The sequence below is a fragment of the Schistocerca gregaria genome, chromosome 5, assembly GCF_023897955.1.
Source record: "Schistocerca gregaria isolate iqSchGreg1 chromosome 5, iqSchGreg1.2, whole genome shotgun sequence".
Lineage (NCBI taxonomy): Eukaryota > Metazoa > Arthropoda > Insecta > Orthoptera > Acrididae > Schistocerca > Schistocerca gregaria.
Genome location: NC_064924.1, coordinates 347,957,238 through 347,981,953, shown reverse-complemented (window position 1 = coordinate 347,981,953; position 24,716 = coordinate 347,957,238). Strand labels below are relative to the sequence as shown.

The window sequence follows — 24,716 nt, the reverse complement described above, 5'->3', positions numbered from 1 at the left end:
ATGTGTCCAAGCCACATAATAACACTAAAAACATGCTTGGCGCACACATATCAACCAGACACTGCTCAGGACCACCCACATACTGCAATGATGACAAGGCATACCAATTTAGACCAGTGGCTGGTTTTGAATGGCAGCCACAGGACACACACAATGTAAAATAAAAGCAGAAAACCTACTGAGGATGACACAACTATGGTGAAACACATCTGGGAGTTCAAGCGAAATGATAATTTGTGTACTTGCAAAAAGGTGAACCCATCCTTAATTCTTCATTATTTTCAGCTAGTGTGGAAACTGAGCTTGAACTTCCGCTACCATGGCGTAAAAAATATTTTCTGTAGTAATAATCATAATAATAAAATTCCCCATGTGAGCCATTTTCTGACCTCTTCAGTCCGACAGTGCATCTCTAATAACCACATTAAATCCTTATCTCCCTTATTTTTACCATTGTCAATGCAGCAACACGAATATCTTACATTTATTTTAACATGTTATAGTTCATAGATGGAAAGAAAAGAAATGATATGCCTTAGTAATTTATGAACTGATGGCCCAATGTAAGACCCCCCCTCCCAAAAAAAGGGTTGATAAATTGTAATGTGTGTATAGACAGCACTAAATTGGTTACATTTTGTTTTGTTATGTCCTGGAATTATATGGTTCACACAAAGACATAAATTAAGAAATCAGCAAATAATGCCATCTTTACATGTAAGTTATGTAGATAGCATTCTGTAACCATGATCAAGAATAACAAACATTATTTCAAGATGAAATGGTAAACAATTTCGATCACAGAACAGTGAAGCACAGCAACATAATCACAACAGATACTTCATTTCTAATTTATGAATCTCTTTCTATCCTAAAGCAGATCATATCAACAGAATCTCTACAAGGGACACGTCCTAGTTCTTCAACGGCTTTAGAAGATTTTACCTACTTGCAACACACCTTTCTAAATGAGACTAAAACAATTCATCTGAAAACGAAATATCAATCAGCCCACAAAGAAACATGCATACCAGCAGTTTTAAATATCACTTATTCGTCGTCAGGTGGGACTACATATTTTAAGCAATTTCTACTGACAAGATGGTGTCACCCACTATACCAAAAAAAATTTGTATATTGCAATACAAACAAAAAATTAATGGCTTCACTGTATTTAAAAAATATACATTTTCAGAGTACAATACACATTTCAACAATTGAGCATATGATTATTTGCATCAAAGACTTGATCATGAAAAATTAAATAATGAACTCATTTGATTGTTTAAAAGCAGTATACACAAGCAATGAAAATTTTTGTCCCAAGTCTGGTCTCAAAAGTGTCAAAAAGAGCAACTTTTACTGCAAAACTATTCTCTTTTAAATTTATCTACAAAATTTACTGATCATAAATTCAACATGAGAGTGACACCCAACTCATCTCTGGTTGGTGTGGATGTCAATTTTAATTAGATCATTCAACCAACATACACGGATATAGCACCAAATCTCTTACCTTTTGATGATGGAAGCAATCTCACGTATCTTATTACTGAAACACAATTCTTTATAATAACATAAGGCGAGAACTGTTTAGTTATATTCATTAGGAACTCAAGCCTTTTTGGCATTGCATTCTGTTCTTTATTTTCAGAACCTTTCTTGTTGGTATTTCTGTTGTCAACACCATCATTGCCTCTGAGAACATGACTCTCCAGAACAAGGCTTATAAATAACCACAAAAATTTTTCAGCATTTAATGTCTGGAGTAATTTGTGGAATAACGAAATGCGTCTATGCTCTGGAATATCCATCACAGCATCAACAAACACTCTCATCACTTTTGCTACAATATCTTCAAGTTGCGAGTTCATTTTCTCTGTCAACACACCAGAATGTTCAGCCTGCAACAGACAAAATAATATACATATGTTTATTTATCATAGCATACAATTACTTCTAATTTATGAATGGTACAAACGTCTACAATTAAAATTTAAATATGAAAACTGCACACAGTTTCAGATTTGTTAAAACATTTGCTAAAACATACTAACAACATATCAAAATCAAGACCTACAGCAGCACTAAATAATCAATAACCTAATCTTATTTTATCCAAACTAGATCTTGTTGATCTCTGTGGCTGTTATACAATTGAGGATTGAGAATAAAACCAGCCACAAATATTTTTTAATGAGCCGTATTTTACTGCCCATATGCAGATGGCTATGCTCATTTTGGCGCAGTATAAAATCATCAGAAGCTTACTGTCCACTCCTGCACCGCATAAGAATACTTAAGTAGGCAGTCTCATTTTATACACTGTATGGATGATTTGTATAATACAGTATTTAACTATGATAATGTGATAGCTGTTTACATTCAAACAATTTTCATTTCCTCCCAGAAATGCATAAGGACTGATTGTAGCACATAAGTTGTCAACTCTCATGGACACAGATCCAAACAAATCAGTCTTCAAAGCCTTGGATTCAAGTTTTAACCCAAAGTTAATACACTCAAACACAGTAACGTTGAAATGCAGTCTGTATCCGGAATGTCTGGTCTTTGTAGAACAGATACTCTGAAGGGGGATGAATTTCTTCCTGAAAGTTAAATGTTCTCACATCAGGAAATGTATGTGTAGTCAAATGCCTGCAGGCAACACGAGCTGACGAACTTCAGTTTGCAGCTGTGGAACTTAAGGTTTTTTTTAGATTGTGTGTTTCAATGTACGTAGAGAGGCTACACTCTAACTACAGTGAAATGTTAACAAATGGGCAGCACAATATCTCTGAAGCTAACCTTACTTGTCTTAGGGCCGACTGTGTAGAGCACTAATGGCAAGTCTGCAAATTGTGCCCATGGAGTAAATAATAGCGAGTGTAGGATCACGAATTTATATCGTGGAAACGATTACAGCTGAAGAAATCTGTACAGAAGCCATTTAAAAGTACTCGCATGTGCAAAGTCCCCCAAAAATAATTTAGCTGTGGGTGAAAGGAATTCTGTAAAATCCCTGAATGAGGATGATAGTATTATCATTCTCCCCACCTGTTGATTATCACAGTAAGATTAATGACTAATTAGGTCTGCAGACAGATAAGAAATTGAGTAAAGATCCTACTAAAAAGTTCTTAGAACTGTTGCGCACTTGATAAAAAGGTTCTCTATCGAACAGAGCATTCAGTAAAGTCTGTTCTGTGCAATTCATTTCAGTTCAGTTCCATTCAATTCAGCTGCATAAAGAACGTGTTCCTCTGTGACCTTTAGTGACTGCCATTGGTTCGTTCACCTATTTGATTGCAAAATTCTTGACAACATTATTATGACTGTATGCAGGACTCTTACATCAAGAATTCACCATATCTTATCAGCAATCAAACTGGTCCGGCTGCTGGACATATTAGTTTGTTTTGATGTGGTTTTAGTACTTACTATTGTTCCATTCGATGAGGTGTTGCAACAACTGAATCAGATTTTTCCTCACATTACTGCAAAACTGTTTACATATTGCCTTATGATTACTACTTCCAATCAAACAATATGTTCTATGAACAGATGGGTGCAGTGGCTATGGGGAGTCTCTTAAGGCTAGTTGTAGCAAATATCTTCAGGGAAAAAGTCAAGTAGCAGGCACTGGAGAGAGAGAGAGAGAGAGAGAGAGAGAGAGAGAGAGAGAGAGAGAGAGAGAGAGAGAGAGAGATATTTGGTTCTGCTACGCAGGTGACATTTGTTTTGTGGGGGCATGCCAGAGAGGAACTGATTCATTTTCACAAGCATCTCAATGGAATTAATACGAAGATTCAGTTTGCCATGGTGACGCAGACATATGGAGGGGGGGACCATTTTCCTGATGCGCTAGTTTTCAAGAATGGAGATGGTAGCTTAGGCCACAAAGTTTACCGACAACATCCACATACAGACCATTACCTACACCAGGATTCAAACTACCACCTACAACAAAAGCGAGGCATCATAAAAATGTTGGCAGACAGAGCAAAGGACATATGAAAACCAGAGCTGTTTGACGGGGAAGTGAAACACCTCAACAATGCATTGTTCAACAACAGTTATTCGTCTGCAGAGGCAAAAAGAGCAATACGATCATATCGATGCTCAAATGCCCTTGAAATCGAAAGCTTTCCTGGCTTTCATTACGGATGTTACTGACGGCATAAAAAAAAGTCTTGAAAAAAAATGAATCATTGCAGTAATCTACAAACCCGCCTGGAAGATATAGCATCACCTAAAATTGGCGAAGGATGCTTGCATACCACTGGAAAAAGCATGAATATGTAGGATTCCGTGAAGTTGTGGAGAGGTGTACATGAGTACTACAAAAAGAACGGTCAAAAACCTGACAAAAACAGCAAAAGGCAATGGTAGGACGGGGGAAACTGACAAATCAGCTGTTGTGGAATAAGTTTTACAGCTAGGAGATCACCACATTCATTATCATAGGACTCAAGTACTGGCAGCCACAAATGGATACCACGAAAGGCTATACAGAGAGGCCATTAAGACTGTTAAACACCTCAGGAACTTCACAAGTGGGGGGAGGGGCGCATGAAATTGAATGACATTTGGATCCTGGTGCTGAAGAAGATGTGTACTAGTCTTCCACCACTGGGTGGCTGCAATAGCAGATGATGGCAAATGGCAATGGTCAATGGTCTGTTGCACTGGGTATTCAAAGATCTGATGTCATGCCACTGTGCAGGAGCCAGAATAAAAAGAACTTTGCTACAGTCAGTAGCGAGCGATGGGGTGTATCGGGGACTCACGGAAGCTAAAGTTCCCTTTGAAAATTGCCTCCACAGAAGGAGATGAAACATTTGGTTTAAATATGGAATCCGTTCAACCATGAGACAATAGCCTCCAGCTGTGGAAGTTTATGGTCTATGATTCTTTCCTTCATTTCCATTTCCATTGTCATCAACAGGGGGAAAAGTATCTCATTTGAAGTTACAGTTGTCTCCTCATTAGTTGCACACACTTTACAAAATTAGAAATATTATCTTTACAGTTAATTTAAATCTTTAATCAGAATAGAAATTCATGCTCTTTAAAAATTTCACGCATGTAATTCCAAGGACTACAGTTATTAGTTGTCAGCAAAAAGTTCATCTAGTAGTGGATAATGCCCATAAAACAACTGTGTAGTCTTTAATATAAGGGCTTTAAATAAAAACAAATACATAATCTGTTTCATAGAGTCTATTCGCCCTTTTCCTGAAAGCTAATTTGTACAGAAAACAAAGCATTAATTTCAAGAACTTCAGCACCGACATACACTGATCAGCCAAAATATTATGACAACGAAACTACCATTGACATAAACACGTCCAGGTGATAGTGACGTCACCTGCTGAGGAATGACTGCTAGTCAGACACACATACACTGTGCTTGCAGTTTGTAGTATCAGTGAGCAGGCTATCCATGTGTATAACAGGAAAGGTGCACAATCTGTCTGAGGTTGATGAAGGGCAGATTGTGTTGGCCTGAAGGCTCAGCATGAGCATTTCAGAAACTGCACGGCTTATAGGTGTTCAAGGAGTGCTGTGGTGAGTGTCTTCAACATGTGACAAAACCAAGGTGAAACCAGGTCTAGAAGCCATGGGGTTGGGCAGCTACCCCTCATTACAGATGTTGGGCAACGCAGGCTAGGCAGACTGGTAAATCAGGAGAGGCAGCGAACTGTAGTGGAACTGACATCAGACACTAATGCTGGGCAGCATACATGCGTGTCTGAACACACAGTGCGCTGAACAGTCGCAACGATGGGCCTCAGCAGCAAACAACCCATGCATGTGCCAATGTTAACAGCACAACATTGGCAATTACAATGAAATGGGCACACGACCATAGGCACTGGACATTGGCGCAGTGTCACAGCATTGCATGGTCTGATGAATCCCGGTACCTTCTTCACCATGCTTATGGGAGGGCAAGAATCCATCATCTTCCAGGGAAACAGCCTTTGACATGTGTACAAAAGGACAGAGACAAGCCGGCTACGATTCCATTATGATCTGGGGATCATTCTCGTGGGCATCCATGGGTCCAGTGGAGTTCATAGGTCCAGTGGAGGTCATACAAGGGACCATGATGGCCAATGAGTATTGTACACTGGTTGCAGGTTAGTTATGCTCCTTCATGGCAATCATGTTTCTCGACGGAAGTGGCATTTTTTAACATGATAATGCACCATATGATAAGGCCAGGAGGGTGATAGAGTGGTTCGAGGAACACAGCCACAAGTTTCAATTGATGCCCTGGCCCCCTAACTCACCAGATATGCACCCGATTGAAAACATATGGGATGTGATTGAATATGGCATCAGAGGTCATTGCCCAATCCCCAGAACTTATGGGAATTAGGTGACTGTGTGTGTGTGTGTGTGTGTATGTGTGTGTGTGTGTGTGTGTGTGTGTGCGCAGATGTGTTTCCAACTCCTTACAGCGATCCACCATCCACCAAGGCCTCATTACTTCCATGCTACAACACATTGCTGCTGTAATACATGCCAAAGGTGGATGTACCAGCTATTAGGTAGGTGGCCATATTGTTCTGGCTGATAAGTGTATATACTCCTGATGTTATTGAAAGAACATAATTAGAAATATGTAATAAAGCAAATGCAGAAACATTCAATGCTTTGAAGTACTACAAAAATTTAGTTTAAATAAGAAAGGGGGGGACAGATAGGTAGTAGCAACATCAAAGTGTTTCCCCTAACAACTGACAACAGGCAGTGCAGCTCCATTCAATTCTGCAAAGATATTTAGTAAAAAAAATGAATATAGTATTAAAAACTGTTTGAAAAATATCAGCCAGTATATGGCCCAACATTAGCCCCCACTCAGTGTGGGCCTCAATAGTACCATCTGTGAACTTGGCAGCTAATTTCACCATGTGTCTGATTTTCTAACTTTCTTGGGCAGCTGGGAAGAGTTTGTATCCTGGTCTGCTGTCAGCTGGCTTTCGATTCTCATGTGCACTATCATCAGGAAGAAAACAGGCTGGCTTAAGGCAATTAGCTAGTTCATCTCTAATACTCACAGTGAAAAACTTAGGAAAATGCGGAATCACTTCATAAGAACGCCCAACTGATTGCGAAAGTCCACTCTTTACCTTATCAACTCTAATGAACATGTAACACGTGGTAGAGCCTTGTGAAAGGAAGAAGTTTTTTTTTTTTTGGATTTGTGGGAACACATTGCAATTTTTAAGTGCTTCACTGATTTCCTTCCCCCTCCCCCGTTTAATGATGAATGTTGTAAGGTCAGCAACCATCATGATATGAGGTTCATGGAAGAAGTGCCCTCATAGGTCCAATGTAGTAAAACCCAACATTTCTGCCACTGCAGCAATGATTGACTTGCAGAAGAAGCAACAGAGGCCAAGTAGAATAGTGAGTAATATTTAGGGCAACCAACATGTAATCATGGTTTTAAGGGAGATGACTTTGGGGAGGTATAAGGAAGATTTACTCACAAGAAATTTCAACTGCTCAAAACATAGCATTTTCCTGGACTGCTTGACAATTAGAAAATAAATATAACAAATAAAAACAAACAATAAAAATATAAAAACAAATAAATAAAAAGAAAAACAAGTATTAAAAAAAATAGAAAGAAACTTCCACATGGGAAAAATATATTAAAAACAAAGATTCCAAGACTTACCAAGCGGGAAAGCGCCGGCAGACAGGCACATGAACAAAACACACAAACACACACACAGAATTGCTAGCTTTCGCAACCGATGGTTGCTTCTTCAGGAAGGAGAGGGAAAGACGAAAGGATGTGGGTTTTAAGGGAGAGGGTAAGGAGTCATTCCAATCCCGGGAGCGGAAAGACTTCCCTTAGGGGAAAAAAAGGACAGATGTACACTCGCGCACACACGCACACACGCACACACACACACACACACACACACACACACACACACACACACACACATCCATGATGGATATGTGTGTGTGTGTGTGTGTGTGTGTGTGTGTGTGTGTGTGTGTGTGTGTGTGTGTGTGCGCACGAGTGTACATCTGTCCTTTTTTTCCCCTAAGGGAAGTCTTTCCGCTCCCGGGATTGGAATGACTCCTTACCCTCTCCCTTAAAACCCACATCCTTTCGTCTTTCCCTCTCCTTCCTGAAGAAGCAACCATCGGTTGCGAAAGCTAGCAATTCTGTGTGTGTGTTTGTGTGTTTTGTTCATGTGCCTGTCTGCCGGCGCTTTCCCGCTTGGTAAGTCTTGGAATCTTTGAAAAACAAGTATACTTTTACTTACTTCTACTCACTTACGTCAAGCAAAACAATATTTTGGAGTAACTCCACAAACCAACAGAAAGTTTTTTTGAGGGCACAAGACTCATTTGTGGTGTAAGTTCAAGAACAGTATGCACTGGTACAAGGTGAGCGCATCCATGGGTTCCCAGTGCTGACTGAGAATAAACAATCACGAAGCCTTATCATCCTTCTGTTTCAATATAAAAGTTAATGGCTCATGGCTTATGTAGTCAGAAAATGTTGTTCTTTCAGTTATGTATTTTAAGTCTTGTTTTATTACATAAATGATGCAGTCCCTGTCATAAGTTGAATAATACTTCTGAGAAAAGAAACATTCTTTGAAAAGAAACATTCTTTGAAAAGAAACCAACAGGCTTTCAAATTCTACTGGGTTTCTGTTGTAGGCCTCGCATGCAGAGAAATTTCATGCAGCCACAAACAACCAAATTTCATACTCCATTACTTGGGAAAGTGAGTAATGAAGCTTAAGCTATGTTCTCCTTGCATTATCCAGACTGTTCCGTTGCTTCTGAAGCCCAGTCGATTTTCCTTTTGTTACTCTCGTTAGTCCCTTCAGATAGTCTTTCATAAAAGTTTGGTTTCGTGCAGCATGTTCAAGATAATGACAGTAGCATTTCTTTGTGCCAAGAAATGCTCACAATTATTAACCAGTTTCAGGGCAAGGTGTGTTTACTATGGCTGTTACTCTCTCTGCAAGCCTGATTTGGTACTTTCTGTGTCATGAAGTATGCCAAAATATTTATTTTCTGTGTGTCAAGACACAGACTTCCCACAGTTAGTCCTCACACTACATTCGTCAAGACATTTGAGAAGTATGTTTATATGTTGCAACGCTCTTCTTCCAAACTGGGTCCAATTGGATTGTGACTTATGTGGTGAAACAGAAATCAAATCCTTACAATGCTGCACAAACAGCTCTGTCCATGATCATGCAACAAGAGAGAGAGACTCAACTTACATTTACCAAGAAAAAACAAACATAACACTCAAAACAGCATTTTCTACCAAGGAATAAATCTGTACAATAAATTATCAAAAAAGAGATTAAAGAAATTGCAAAAATACTCTTATTTAAAAAGTACCTGTTATGCAATACATTCTATACATGAAGGCTTGCTTAGATAAAACAGAGTAGGGGTTTGATAAAAAAAAATGTTGTACAAATGAATACTAATAATAATAATAATAATAATAATAATGATAAAACATCCAACATTCCACGTAACACCTTCACTTTATGTATTTTTCCTTCTTTTTTCCTTTCTAGAAATACTTACCCCCAAGCTACGCATAGCACAAAACTAACAACTCTTCCTCTTTCTGAGCTCAACATCTCACTCGTTTTGGAGGGATGCTGACTCAGTTTCTCAGGATAGAAAATGGGAAGTTGCAGTACAGAAAATGGCCCAGAGATCACCAGTGTGTGTGTGTGTGTGTGTGTGTGTGTGTGTGTGTGCAGTGACTAACAGTGATATTTGTAATTAAAAAAAATGCACACCAGGAGTAAATCTAATGATTATGTCTAACTAGAAGTCTGTAAATATACGTGTACATGAATTAGCTGTAAAATTATACATGCCAAATGGAATGATAAATTATACATGCCAAATGGAATGATAATCATCAACTTCCATTTATTTTCTTCTATGAGTGAGATCTGATAGTAAGCCTTCAGGAGGTATATCTTCAAACATATTCTACTGTCTTGAAGCATTCAGTTGGTATTATCTATTAATGGAAATGAATAGCAATTTGGGAGTGTGCAGTCATTTAGACAGCACTAATCTTCACAAAGATGCCAACAGGTATCCGGTTTTGTTTTTGATGCAGAATGTACCTTAAAAAGGTGCTCAGTCTTATGAATGACACAATGAGACAAACAGGGAACAAGGGTTCTGCTACAGATGTTTTTATACGCTGCCAATATTGCTTGTTTGTCAAAACTTACAATCTGCAGCAACAGCTTTTAGTAGACAGTGGAGCTGACATCTGTGTCCAATCAGCATCAAACAATGACAAACAAATGAACATACTACTACAAACTGCTTGAAAAAAATTACTTTTAGTCACTATTTTCAACTATATATGCCCCTACATCATTTTAAATGTTGCATCTGCTCAAATGATCATTGGAACATAAATTCAAAATAGTGTACAGTGCCAGCACCTAACAGTAGACACCATTTCCCCACTAATTATAGACATTTTGTGTTATATAAACAAGCTTATAATAAGAATACACTTTGAACTGGGTCACAATATGACATTCTGCCAACATATTTATATTTAGTATTAAAGTACTTGGTTGCAATATACATACCCTTATTATAAGAGGTATAACAGTTTCCACAATCTTGGAAATGACTTGAAAACTGTAAGCATCATCTTGTCTTAATACCGAGGAACCCATGAAAGTGAAAATTTCCATAATATTATGCAAAACCTGATCCTGAAACCAAGAAATTAAACCTTAAGTGTTAACTCTTCAAAGCATACATAATAAAATATGAAATAAAGAGTGCATCTGTGAAAATGAACCGACACTGAAACAGCTCAAACTCTGAACTTTGTAACTAAAGACAAGGATGTGCATTACTTAACTTAATCAGGAACAGCAAGTTGAATCCTGATTACTGTTAGAATAAAGCAGTATAAAGTGCAAGAACAACACAGCCTTTCCCTTGCTATTTTTTGTACTCGTTGTCCCACTACTATATGCACAATTAATTTGGCCATTTTTGCGGGTATTTCTGGGAGCACAGATTTCAGTAGGAGTCAGCAAGTACTGACTTATTAGCTCAGAGACAATCTTAGCTAGTTAACACTAGTGTTGGCACTGCCATTGTATACTAGCATTTTTTTTATTTGTAAAAAGAAAATTTCAGTTTCAGTTACGTATTTGTTCAAACAGTTGTTAGCTCCATGCATCACCTTCTAATTAACTTGGTTTCATTTAGCTGAAGTAACTGTATTAAGAAATACAGTTACAGCTTACTGTAAATGTAGTGACATATTAAAGTTTCCACGATTTCCTCGTCTTTTATTGTTACATGTATCTTGGCTAGTTAAGCATCCCTGAATGTTCTCTTTGCTGGGATATACTGAAATGTCCAATATCAGCTGTTGGCTTTCACCTACATCATCATCAAGATGATGGACACAGCCATACTGTCATGGATTCAATACAATTACCAAATGAAAACAAATACAAAATTTATCCATAATAATTTAAAAACAAGAAACTTGAGTGATACCCAAGCAAATTAGAGGATTTTAGCAGGGAGAAACAAAACAAATGACATTTGCAATTGTAACACACACACACACACACACACACACACACACACACACAGGTGGAATTTCATTAGTACTGCCCTCAATACCATATTTTCCCATGTCCATTTTTGGAAGCCTCCACCCCAACTGCATGTAACACATGTTAAAATAAATTGTTTATATGTCCCCCCCAATTAGCGAGTTCAAATTTGACGGTATAAGCAATGTTTAACCACTGCAATTTTTGCCACCGAGAGATTAGAGAGCAGTGGGAGTAGGATATTTGTGGCAGCGAGGTGGGATAGTGCTGTTCAGTGCCAGTAATTTTGCTCATCATACTATGGCAGAAATGATATATGGAAGTAGCTGATACAGGTTGGCAGCAGCTCCAACGTGTTCAGACTTCTAACGACAAGTACCGATTGGTGGCAGGGGTGAAGTTGTAGTGAGCAAATAATAAACCAATTACTTATTAGTATGTTAATATGTAACTGCTACTCTGAGTTCAGTACTTGCTTTCAGCCACTGATTTTCTTTGTGTCGAATGGTATTCTAACATGTCATGGACAAAGAGGCAGTTAACAAATGAAGAAAAGTGGAACATTACATAGGAAGTGGACAAAAATTCACACTTGATTCATGCTGATATTGCACAAAAACCTAACATACCTCCACTAACATTAAATAAAAAAGTGAGTAAATGAAAAATAATTCAGGCAGCATGTTTGTAAGAAGGAAACATCAAAGTGGATAAATCAAACTAGTGCTACAAATATTTCAATTGATGGTACTGTGGCTCATGCTAAAGCAATATGACATGAAAGGTGAGACTCATCATCCAATGGTTGGAACAAAAGGTTCAAGAAGTGACATAACTTAGTGTAGTATGTTGGTGGTGAGGTTGGAAGCATAAACACTGACACTTTCAATCATGAAAGAAAAAAAAATGTCTTCCACCAAACACACAATGGTACAGTCCCAATCACATTTTAATAAAGATGAAATGGGCTTATTGTTTCACCTTCTGCTTCACAAAACTCTCTAATTTGGAAATAAATAGGAAAGTAATGCTGTTTATTGACCAGGGTGCAGCACATCCCCAAGATGCGCCATATCTATACAATATAAATGTAATGTCGCCCCCTCCCCATCTTTCCAACTGCACAAGCCACATTCAACCACTTGACCAATACGCTATAAAATGAGAATCAAAAATGCAAGAAGATTCTTATGTGGAAGAAGATGATCTGTCTTCATACTAAAGTGAAAAAGTTGATAATCTTGGATGCAACGCATTTTGTAAGAAGTGCCTGCATTTCCATGGAAGAAAGCTTGATTTTTGAACTGCTTCAAGAATGATGGCTTTCATTGGGTACTTACAGAAGACATCCTACGGGAACAGGAAGGATCCACAGCTGAATAATGGCAGCAAATAATAGGGCAGAAGAAAACAATGACAATCTTAACTTTGATGCAAATGTTGAATGTGAGGAATGTGTTTCCATCTGTCAGTCCCTGATAACTGATGAAGAGAGAGAGAGAGAGAGAGAGAGAGAGAGAGAGAGAGAGAGTGTGTGTGTGTGTGTGTGTGTGTGTGTGTGTGTGTGTGTGTGTGTGTGTGTGTGTGCGCGCGCCCGCGTGGTGTGTTCATGGGTGCTCAGCACTGATGAAATCAGCACCTTTACACACAATAAAAGATATTAATGTGGATGAAATTACTAATTTGGGATCATACACGCCAAGACGATGGGAAAGAATGAAAGATGCTATAAAGGAGCCTAAAAACACAAGTAAAACGAGAAAGGAGTGAAAAGGAAGGCAGTGGCTGACCACTTATGTAAAATATGGGTGAGCCAGTCTCCTTGTTGGCATACTAAAGCCATCTTCCTAAAATCTTGGAAAAAAAACATTGGAAAATTCACAAAACTTTAATACTAACCACATTCATCTGAACGTTATCTAAAATAGAAGGCAGATCCATTGGCAAATCAATTGCAGCCTGCTGATTAGAATACAAAACACAGTCCAATGAAATGTGGTGCACTGGGGCAGAGTGGCCACAAAAGCCCCATTGATGCAGCTCCACCAGAACACTATGTCTCTACGCAGCTACGTCTCAAAGCAGCCTTACTAATGTCAAGGAAGATGCCAATACATTGATGTTTATGTAGGTTGTCAACTGTGAACCGAAACCTCCAGAATCCATGCTGAGAGCAGCTGAGGAGTTGCCTGGTCTCTAACAACCAAACCATACGACAGTTAACCATTTGCTCCACAATCTTTCCTACACAGCTCATTAAGGCGATACTCCTGTAACTACTGGGAGATGTGCAGTCCTTTTCTGGTCTGAGGAGAGATATCAGAACTGCCTCCCTCCACAAGTCAGGGAAGTTGCCTGCCTGCCATAGGAGATCAAAACATTAGAGGAGGGTTTCCTTTGATGCCGCTGGCAAATGTCGAAGTGTGCAGTACCAGATTTGGTCATGACCAGGTGCAGTGTCACGAGTCTCAGACAGTGTCGATTCAAGCTCCAACATGGAGAAAGGGGAGTTGTAGGCCTCAGAACTCTTGGATCTGAAGTCCAACTTCCCCCTCTTTACAGTCACATGGTAAGGACAAAACGCCAGATCCTGCCTTGTATTGGCAATAGTATTTGCAAAATGCTTGGCTAAGTAATGTCTCCGGGTGCTGTTTGGAGACACCCATGTTTAAGACTACTGCTGCTATCGGTAAATGACTGTGTTTACTGGAAATCCTCCGGATAGCTTCCCATACTTTGCAGGAGAAGTGAAAAAAATTGATGGAGTCCAGGTATGCTTGCTATGACCTCATTTTACTCTCCTTAATGACTCGTCGAGTCTTGGCTGTTGCAACTCCAAAGGCCGTGAGGTTGTCTGCTGTCAGTTGGCATTTAAAATGTCAAAGAGCCGCATGCCTGTCCCGGATTGCTGAATGACACTCATCCATTCACCAAGGCTGCCTCCTAAGATGACCTGAAGACTGTGGTATGAATATGTCAGGGGCATGATGGCTCACACACGATATGGTCCACCAATTCCTGGACAGTGCTCAAACTCAGCCAACTGACTAAACAGTGCCCAGTTAGCCCTGCTGATCACCCATGCTGGCGGTTTCTGCTCAAGCAGTCCTCCAACCAGTAGGTGGATCGACCGTGGGAAGTGGTCACTGGAATGAAGGTCATGTTTCTTCCCACTGTACTGAGTATGCAAGGATAGGCGGGCAGAAAGACATGTTGATAACTGAGAATGACCCAGTAGCAGCCGAGAAATGCATGGGAAGATGCCCTTGTTGAGGATGCACAGCTCCTGAGATATAAGGTTCTCAAAGACTCAACCCCTGGGGCAAGTATAGTTTGAGCCCCACAAAACACTACGTGCACTGAAATCATCCATTAGGAGAAACAGAGGGGGAGTTGTTGAATAAGGCCTGTGAGAGCCTCTGAGTCTATGGTATCCTGGGGAGGTATATACAGGGAGCAGATGGTGATCTTCTGACCCGCATAAACAGCAAAGGAGGAGTAATGTGTGTTATTGACAAAAAAAGTAACACTTCTCTCGGCTCTGTCCCCAGTCAGGCTATCCTTTCGGTGAAAGACATAGCCCAGTAGCACAGAGGCATTGGTAACTTCGAAATGTGTTTCTGGTAAACACAGGCACAGGGGCCATGCCTGGGCCAGGAGTTTCAATTCCACCACATGAGTCCAGAACCCATTCATGTTCCATTGCAGTATGGGAGCCATCTATCATGGGGGCTGTACTTTCACCCTGTCTTTCTACTGGGGTGAGGAGCCCACAATGGGTGGAGTTTCAGCCTTGGGACAAGATGGTTGCTCTGGGCAGGTTTTGCAGTTTATTGGCTCTGAAGCAGAGGCAGTAGAGCCCTCAAGTGGAACGACATTGATGGTATCTGATGGTTTACTGCCTGTTTTTGCCTGTGGTGCAAGCTTCCCATTTGCTTTTTAGACTGGGAGGACTTGAAAGAAGCTACCACAGCAGCAATGAGGCTGTGTCGGATTTTTTATAGGCTTCAATCTTTTGAGGTACTGAAAGGTCCACAGTGGCAGCAACTGCCGCTTTACCTGACATTCGCAGGAAGGATAGGGACTCTGAAACAACTGCAGCTTGACATGTGCACTGACAAATGCAGGTACTAGTGCTGACACTAGCAACCTCCATTTGTGTGGAAGTGTTGGATGTCAAAATAGGCTTTTTAAGGGTCAAAGCAAAAGATGTAGTGAAAGTGGGAGGCTGCACGGCCTTATAGACCTTCTTGGCCTCTCCATACATGATGTGTTTCAATGTCTTAATCTACTGTATCTTCCTTTCTTCAAGGAAGACAAAGCAATCCATGCTCCACACAGGATGATCGCAAGAGCAATTTACACACTTTGGAGGGGAGGAGCAGCCAACGCTATCATGGGTGGCCTTGACGCATTTGCCACACTTGGCTTCACCCTTACATTTCAAGGTGGTGTGCCCAAAGTGCTAGCATTTAAAACATCACATTTGGTTAGGGACATATGGCCGGAAAGCTCGACACGCTCAGGGAGTTTCATGGTGTTGAAGATAAGGATAAAGGAGTCAGATTTTTGGAGATCCCCATCCACCCTTTTCAATATATTTTGCAGATCCCTTCCTGAACCCATTCATCCTTCAGTTCCTCCTTGGGAATATCGACGAGATCGTCACAACACCTTTGTTATAGTTAAAGGTGTAGTAGAGCTCCGTTTCTATGGCATATTCCCCAAGGCAGTGAGCTTTTGGGAGGTTGGTACTTGTTGGGAGCTAGCAGTTTCAAGCAACAGCCTCCCATTACACTATTGCTTGACAGATTTCAGTGTATCTGCAATGCCCTCTAAACCTTTCTGAATATAAGAAGGCAAAACCTTCTCATAGCTGCCCTCTTTTCACTTACAAGTGGAGCACCCTTCCCACTGGGAGGAAGAAAAGAAAATTTTGGAGGATCCATTTAGGTCCCACAAGCAGTTAGGGAAATAAGGGTCCACTCTCTGCATGCCTAAGAAAGCCTTATACAGCTGAAGTGCAGCAGGTTGCCCAGAAGTTGCCCGTTAATGATTTTTCCACCTCAGCAGCCATGCATCTCATCAGTGTGCAGCATACCTTGGGATTGAGGGGTTTTTCATAGAGGTTTTTACCATCGTCACGATCCAGGCGGTCAAGCTAAGATCCCTGTTCCCTAAGACAAACAGCGTTCCACTGCCATGCTGCATGGAGATTGCTGAAGCATGGTCACAGCTTACAGTGACAGAGGGCTGGTGGCACTTACCAGTCCCCTGTTCAAGAATCCCATAGTCACCATGCCCGTACCCAGCAAATGAACACTGAGCCCCTGGGGGAAATTAATAAAGTCTTGCAGGAATAGTTGGTAGATAAAAAAAAAGGCAAGGCAAGATCAGACCAAGTCAGAATCTTTGCCATTTCCTTTAATATCAAAAGCTACTAAAGCAATGGAAACAGTGAAGTGTTGTGGGTAGGGTTCTGAAGTCAAGGACAAAGAGACTACAGGTCCCTAATGACAAAATGCAAAAACAAATTTTCAAGAGCACTTTATTCTATGATGATTATCCGATGTAACATCAAAAGTTGTGTTTTTAATCCTACACTGGAATGCAAATGGTCAAGAATGTTGCCTGTGTTCTGCATTTGTAGCATTACAAGAATCTGAGACCCTAACATAAAACTAGGATGGTGAAATCACCAAATGATGATAGAAACATGAGCATTTGATACTACAATATCATTCACATTTTCTGTTGAGTAATACATTCTTAACCAACATCAAAAGGAATCGTATATTTTAATATAAGCAGTTTTTTACTCGTAACTTGTAGCATTGTATCAAAATAAAAAGTCATTCAAGAAACTTGTCACACTGTTAGACAGTATTTTGGGTCAGTTCTTATCTTCGGGAGGCTAAGTGTTTAGTACAGCTGACAGAAAACATGAAGTTTTTAAGTACACAACACTACCTAGCTTTCAGAACTATTAGCTCCACATAACTTAAACAATACATGACACCTTTATTGCACTACATATCATCTTATCAATCACTTCTTTAAATTTCCTCCCCCATGCCCCAATACAAATACATTATACTTTAGCATTTTAAAATTGCTAATAAGTATAATTTTATTTAACTGTGTTTATCTGTAAATGAAATTTGTATACATTTAATCTGTAAATAATGGATCCTTACTTACTGGTATCATTTCAGCAACTTGTGAAAGTACAAGTAATGCATGGTGATGTGTCTGTGGATTCTGTGTACCACGAATACACTGCACAAGCAATGACACATTGACTTCATCCTCAGTCACACTGGAAGGTATGCCATCTGCAGACAGTTTCTGACAACAATTAAGAATGCATGACAATACCAACTGCTTCGTATATTCAACAGGAGATTGCTCTTCAAACTCGAGACATCTGCAGAACATAAATGAAGTAAAATTATTTCTTTTCTTAAAAATCTGACAACAATGTTGTTCTTCAATCTAATGAACAGTATGGTGAAAAACATATATGCAGAGAAAAAAAAAGAGAGATGAACTTTTGAGACTTCACTTTTCCTACAAACAGTTGGTCTAGATGTCTTTGTATTTCTTAAACGGAACAGATAATGAACATACAAGTGAGAATCATCTTCAGCTTTAAATAAACAAATGTCTCTGCTCTTTATGGACTATCTCAGAACACAAATACATACGGAATCCTAGTACCAAAAACTTGCGGCAATGATTACTGGTCTTCCACACTACTGCAATATATGTCATCAAAAAGGTGTTAGTGTTTTCCAATAAAAAGAAGTTTTGATACAACAGAGTCTACTTCCAGATCACAGCAAAAAATGAAAACTTATTACTCTCCAACAATAGTTATTATCAATGGCCACTATCACGAATCAAAACAACTGTAAAATATCTGGCAGGAAAGACAAAGTATAAATGTCAAAAGTTTTGATGAATTTGCTTACAGGAGGACAATACGATCAATGGTACCTTTTTGCTCACTTCTTCTCAACCACTTCCAGCAGCTAACAGAAAATTGAATAGACAATGGCATTTAAATGCTAAACTCTCACAGATTGTGAAATCTCTGAAAATAAAATTCTCAATCGTGACAAAGTTGAAATATGATAATAACAAGAGAGATATAAAGAGAACCACTCAACATACAGCTCAGGTAAAAGATATGCTGTTACTATTTTTTTATCTCAGAGTACAAATTGCACACAACACTCTCAAATGTTTGTTATATATATTCTTATGTCTGTCTTCCCCATCATGTTTACCTTCCAGCTTTCTATAATATGAAGGAAGTTATCTCATCGCACCCTAACACACATCCTATCATCCCTCTCATCCTGTCCATTCTTCCAGTTAGTGTTTTCCACATAATCCTTTTGTTGAGAGAACCTCAATTCTTATTTTATCGTTCCTCTTAATTTTGAACATCCTTATATAACACCACATCTCAAATGCAACGCTGAAGAGAGACTTTCAACTGCCAATGCATTCGCTCAACTAAGCCATCTGCTGCCTGGGGGTAAGCTGTGGTTCTAATATGCTTCATACCAAGTAGAACAGTGAGTGCTTTGAAAAGGTAAGACTTTAATTGCCTTCTTTGGTCTGTTGTAACTTGTAGTTGTACACTGAAATGGGTGATCCATCACCAAAAGAATGTGGTCACCATGGTTTTGGCGGTAATGTCAACCAAATGGAACATGTCGAGCCAATGTGTGAAATGATCAATGGTTGTAAGACAGTACATAGATCATTCTGATGGTGGGAGCATTTTGATTATGTGCAGATGCACATGCTCAACTCTTCGGTTCAGTGAAAAGAACATGCCAACAGGTGCCCTAACATGCCAGCCAACTTCATTCTGCAGACCATATAATCGTGCACATGTTCCTTATAATCTTTGTCGATATATGGTCAGACAAAAGCTTGCTTCACTATGTTCATAGTGCCCCATAGTCCAGGAAGCCGTAGGCCATGACCAGAGGTGATTCCCTGCTGCCGAAAGTCAAGTCACAAATTGCTGCGGTTTGGTAGTTGCAACGTCATCGGCATGTCTGACAGTGATACTGTAACACGATCGAGCTGTAGGCCTGATGGTTGTGTCAAAAAGTCTCACTGCTCACTGTCTGCTTGCTGTGCTGCGATGAGAGCTCAGAAATCAACTGTAACAATGATTGCTTCGGTCCAAAAGAGCACATCCATTGGCACATTTGAATCTCCCTCGACATAAGACTACACGGGTGGTGAGCTGTCCGATATAGACTAGATGAAGCAGCTGACGTGGTGATGATTTCTTTGGACGCTGGTGGAAAGCATAAGTTAGTGGCTTGTGGTATGCGACTAGGGTGAACTGCCATCTCTCTAACACATGGTGAAACTTCTTAATGCAGGCATATGTGGCATACAGTTCACAAACAATGAGTGGACCAGTTCCACTGTGATGGCAATTAATTTTGACTGAAAAAAGCCAAAGCCTGCCAGTGTTCACCTATTTGCTGTTGCACTGCACAACCAATTGCAGTGGCAGATGTGTTGACCATTAGAGCAAAAGGCGCCTGTGGAACTGGGTGCACTAACAGAGCACCTTCTGTGGTAACAGTCTTCACTTTGGTAAATGCTAACTCCGCGTTGCAACTCCACGGTAGTTTGTTCTTTGGCCTTTGTGCACCATGCAAAATTTCATTCAACTGTGCATCCAGGAGGGCACGACTGCGAATGAAACTGTGGTGTCATAGAACAATACCACTTTCAGTGGCATCTCACAGTTGGCAACAGAACTGCACATTTCTGACAAATGCTAATTGTGGTCATGCAGGGACCTGGTGGAATCAATAAAGTGCGCCCACTGAGACATGGCTTCAGTGGCTCTGACTATGAGTGCCATCTGCTGCCGTGATATAGGATGGCTGGCGGTAGCTACAAGGCCCAGTCTCAGTTGTAGTCTTCAGTGTCAGTCAACCTTCGACAGTACATTCACACATTAGTAGCAGGAGCCTCACACTGCACGACACTCTTAGTTTGTTTCTTGGAACAGCTAGACTTTGTTGGTGTTTGTTCTTTTGTAAAGTTTCTTTTTAACACTTGGAGAAAACTGTAATTTAAGTAAAACTCCAGTTTACTGTATTTATGTGTTTGCTAATCATTTCTGCCCCCATTCAGTTTCTTTACGATGACAGCTGCTGCACCACGCTGTAGCCCATCTCTCCTTACTATTTTGTATGAAGTAGTACAGTTGTATTCTCTAACTGTTAGAGGCTGGGGAACGATTTTCTCTTGTGGCGTTTGTATACCTTGAGCATTGATAGTGAAGCCTAGGAACTGAAACTCAGCTGCTCTGGAGATGAACTTCGACAGGCTGATAAGCAGATTGTGTGCATAAAGACAAGTGAAAATTTACCGTAAGTACAACATGTGTTCTGCCTTAAAGCTTGACATGACAAAACTGTCATTAATGAACTTAAAACAATAATGTAGGTCATGTATAATCTCATCCATTAATTGTTGTAACGGTGGGGCAGCATTACAAAGTTCAAAAGGCATTCTAGAGTACATGAGCAGCGTGGGGATGGCAGTCTTAGCGTTGAAATCTGATGGCACAGGTATTTAGTAAAGTGCACACACTAAATCCAACGTAGTAAAAGTAGGCTACCAAGCATGTTGAATGGGAAATCTTCAATCTGTGGTATAGGATACCTGTCAGGGATGGTTCTGGTATTGAATTGTCTATAACCTCCACATGGGCACCATCCTTTCTTGTTCTTTAGGATGTCATGCAATGAAGATGCCCAACTGCTGCTCAATGGGTGGTAGATTCCCTTTGTAAGCATGAACAATAATTCCTGATTCACTTCTTTCAGCAGTTTCTCATGTGTCAGGTGGTGCACCCAAGCATGATGTGATGGTCCTGGTTTTGTTAGTATACAGCGTACTGTCGAGTGCTGCACAGGTACTAGTGTAAGTGTCTGGCATGAGGTCCCTAGAAACTGCTTTAGGAGCTCCACAAAAGGAGAGTCACCAGTTACCATCTGCACTGCACAACATACTCATCCTTGGCTTACCAGGTTGGTAGCAGTATCAAGGAGGTGCTGATGACATACATTAGACAGAAGTCCATAGAACAATAGGAAGTCCACTCTGACTATGGGGTGCATTATGTCTGCTATGACAAATTGCCACTCCAATTTGCATTGCAGGCCTAAGTTTAACATTAACATGACTTGCCAATGTGTTGAGATCATGGAACCGAATGTCAGCTGGCACACACACTAATCAAATATTCCACAGGATTTCTTCATTAATGGCACTGGCACAGGTGTCCCAGTAGCTGTGATGGAGTGCGAGCCCCACTTGGTGGTGATGCCAGAATGTCTTGCACCTCCACAGCCATGTATCTTCATTGACTGCTGCAACAACAGAACTATACTTTCTGTCGGCTGCACTTACATACTCTAGCATGAATTTGCTTTCTAACTGAGTGCACCACGAGACAGGATTCTGCTGCCAAAACGATAGCAGTTTTACCATTCTGAGACTGATTTCTGAACCTACAAGGACGTCTGCAGTTGGTAGAAGGTCTAACATTGCAGAGTTATGGTTACAATAATGCAAAAGAAACGTAATGCTGTTGATGTGGCTGTTCCTTACACGGCACGACGTGGCATGCTAATAGGTGTCAGTGACCGTTGAATAGCACGTCGGGGTCACCAATTGTTGCGGGTTTAATAAATTCACTTCACTGCAAAATTCAAAATTATCCAGCAACTCATTTGATGTTTTTACAGAGAATCAAACAACAGAAAAATTACAAAACGAAGAGCAAATATAAATCAAAGAGGGATTCTGTTGAAGATAATCACTGTACAGAGTAAACACTTGTGTAAGTAGCACTACACTACATTTCAGCACTGCACTTCAATTATTTTGCGTTTACTATATGCTGAATCTGTCCTTTCAATAACTATTCCTTTGCATTTTTCTGAAGCCCTTTCTCAGTAGCTTTCTTGCACTTCCTACTGATTTCATTTATAAATGCCTTATAAGGCTGCTTTCCTTTCTTTTCCTTAATATTTTTGTACTTCTTTGTTTCATGGGCGAATTGAGAGATTTCTTCTGTTACCCATCACTTCTCTGGCATCACATTATTTACTGCTATTACTTGTCTGTCCTGTATCGTGTCAAAGCAGTACAATTGAGAAGGTGATTGAGTAGCAACGAAACATTTATTAGTGTAATATTTCAATTCAAGAAATTCCAGGATAAAAATGAAATAAATAAAAAAAAATCTGAGGGAAGGGGACTATTACCTTATTGGTTATTACTCTTCCATAAAATTTATTTGCTTTTATGTTTTCAAGTGTATGTTGAGGATAGAAGGTACAATCAACTTATTTAAAACATCAGATATATATGCAAAGTAATTTGCTATGAGAATATCACATCAATAAGAAGAGTACAATGAAATTGAATTTCTAATTGCTTACCGCTGGAGTATTCCAAAAAGCACAGGTAAAATATGGTGAACAGAATACAACTTCTTCTTATTCTGAATTAATTCAAGCAAAGTAACACCCCGCTTCCATGCTGACGTTTTGAGAATTTCCAAGGATGGAGCTGTTTTTATAACCCTACAAAATACAAAACAGAAAACAAACAAATATTTTTTTTCAATAACAGCTCAGTAACGTGATTACAATTTGCAGCTTGGTCTAATTTCTTACTTTTCAGCCATGCATTAAGAATTAAATATAGAAACAGAGTAAACAAACAGATAAAGTTGCTGTTGAGGACATGTGCAAGACTTCTGTATAGACAAGCTAGTGATACACATAAACATAACCTTTCTCTCACACTATAAATTCAGCATGATGGAAAAACAAATTTTGATGCAAAAATGCGGACAGTGGAAACATGCAGAAAAAAGTAGTGCTGTTGTTAAAAGAAATAGACAATTGGCAGCAGAATAATTAACAAAATGTAATAGAGGCCTCCATGTGGAAATAACACAAGAGCCTGATAATCAGTGAATAAAGATACAAGATCGAACTGATGTGTGATAGGAAAGCAAGAAGGTGTCAAAAGCTTTAGAACAGAGCTTCATAGCCAATAAGCCCACTGAGTAGACGTTGAGCACAGGCCTGCCAGCTACGAGTACTGTACCCATCTTATCCATCATCACAGCACAGGGTAGGGAGGGGAGAGCCAAGTGAAAACTTCAGAGTGGACACAAAGTATTTCGACATCAAATCATTAGAGACGGAGCCCAGGTTAGGATGATGTCAAAGATGGGGAAGGAAATCGGCCGTGCCCTTCCAAAGGAACCACCCAGGCAAATAAGGGACATCACAGAAACCATTAATTGGAATGGCCAGATGCGGGACTGAACCGTCATCCTCCAGAATGTGTGATCAGTGTGCTAACCACTGCATAACCTCACATCAGTAAAACCATAATGTTACTACATCATTTAAATATTATGTGAGTACAGATTTCTCATATTTCTTAATCACACATTATGCATGTAATGATTCTTAATCAACTCTCACACCCTCAATCATTTCATTCTTTTTTCCTTATTCAAGGGCGTTCATGTGCATTGTAGGTGTATTGTGCAGCATAGATTACCATCTGAAAATGAGTTTCACAAACACATGTTATGATTTCTCACTGTTGAAAACAGTTTACAGAAGTCAATGGAAAGTAAAAAACAGTATGCCTGTAGCAGCCTTGTGTAAGCAGGGAATCAGTACTGAGGAAAGTGTTTGTAGAAATCTGGAATGTTTCTCTTGTTACTTGACTTGTCATTATATTCTTTGTCATGCTACAATTTAATTACAGTACTTCAAGTTGCAGATCAAAGTGAATGTCATCAACATTCCGCAAATGTGGAGAGGAAAACAGATGAAAATTATTCTGCAATGTTGTAACATTGTTAACTCAAAACTAGAAACATTTGTTAAGATTATGTAGAATGAAGTCAATTTTGGAAAATGAGTTAAATTTCCTTTGTCCAATTGATTCTTCCCAAAGTGACAATTCATATCGAATGCTATACAGCCG

The 24,716-nt window shown here is 39.6% G+C and overlaps 1 protein-coding gene across 1 annotated transcript in view; it reads right to left on the bottom strand.

Annotated features, from left to right (window-relative positions):
• The window catches only part of LOC126272407 (HEAT repeat-containing protein 1), a 198,591-nt gene that overhangs the window by 71,383 nt on the left and 102,492 nt on the right, over nucleotides 1-24,716 (bottom strand). The window contains exons 14-17 of the mRNA XM_049975235.1: nucleotides 23,141-23,284; nucleotides 17,838-18,063; nucleotides 10,641-10,769; nucleotides 1,517-1,904 (exon numbers count right to left, since the gene is read on the bottom strand). Of these exons, the coding sequence (XP_049831192.1) occupies nucleotides 1,517-1,904; nucleotides 10,641-10,769; nucleotides 17,838-18,063; nucleotides 23,141-23,284 (887 nt within the window). The remainder of the gene's footprint in view (nucleotides 1-1,516; nucleotides 1,905-10,640; nucleotides 10,770-17,837; nucleotides 18,064-23,140; nucleotides 23,285-24,716) is intronic.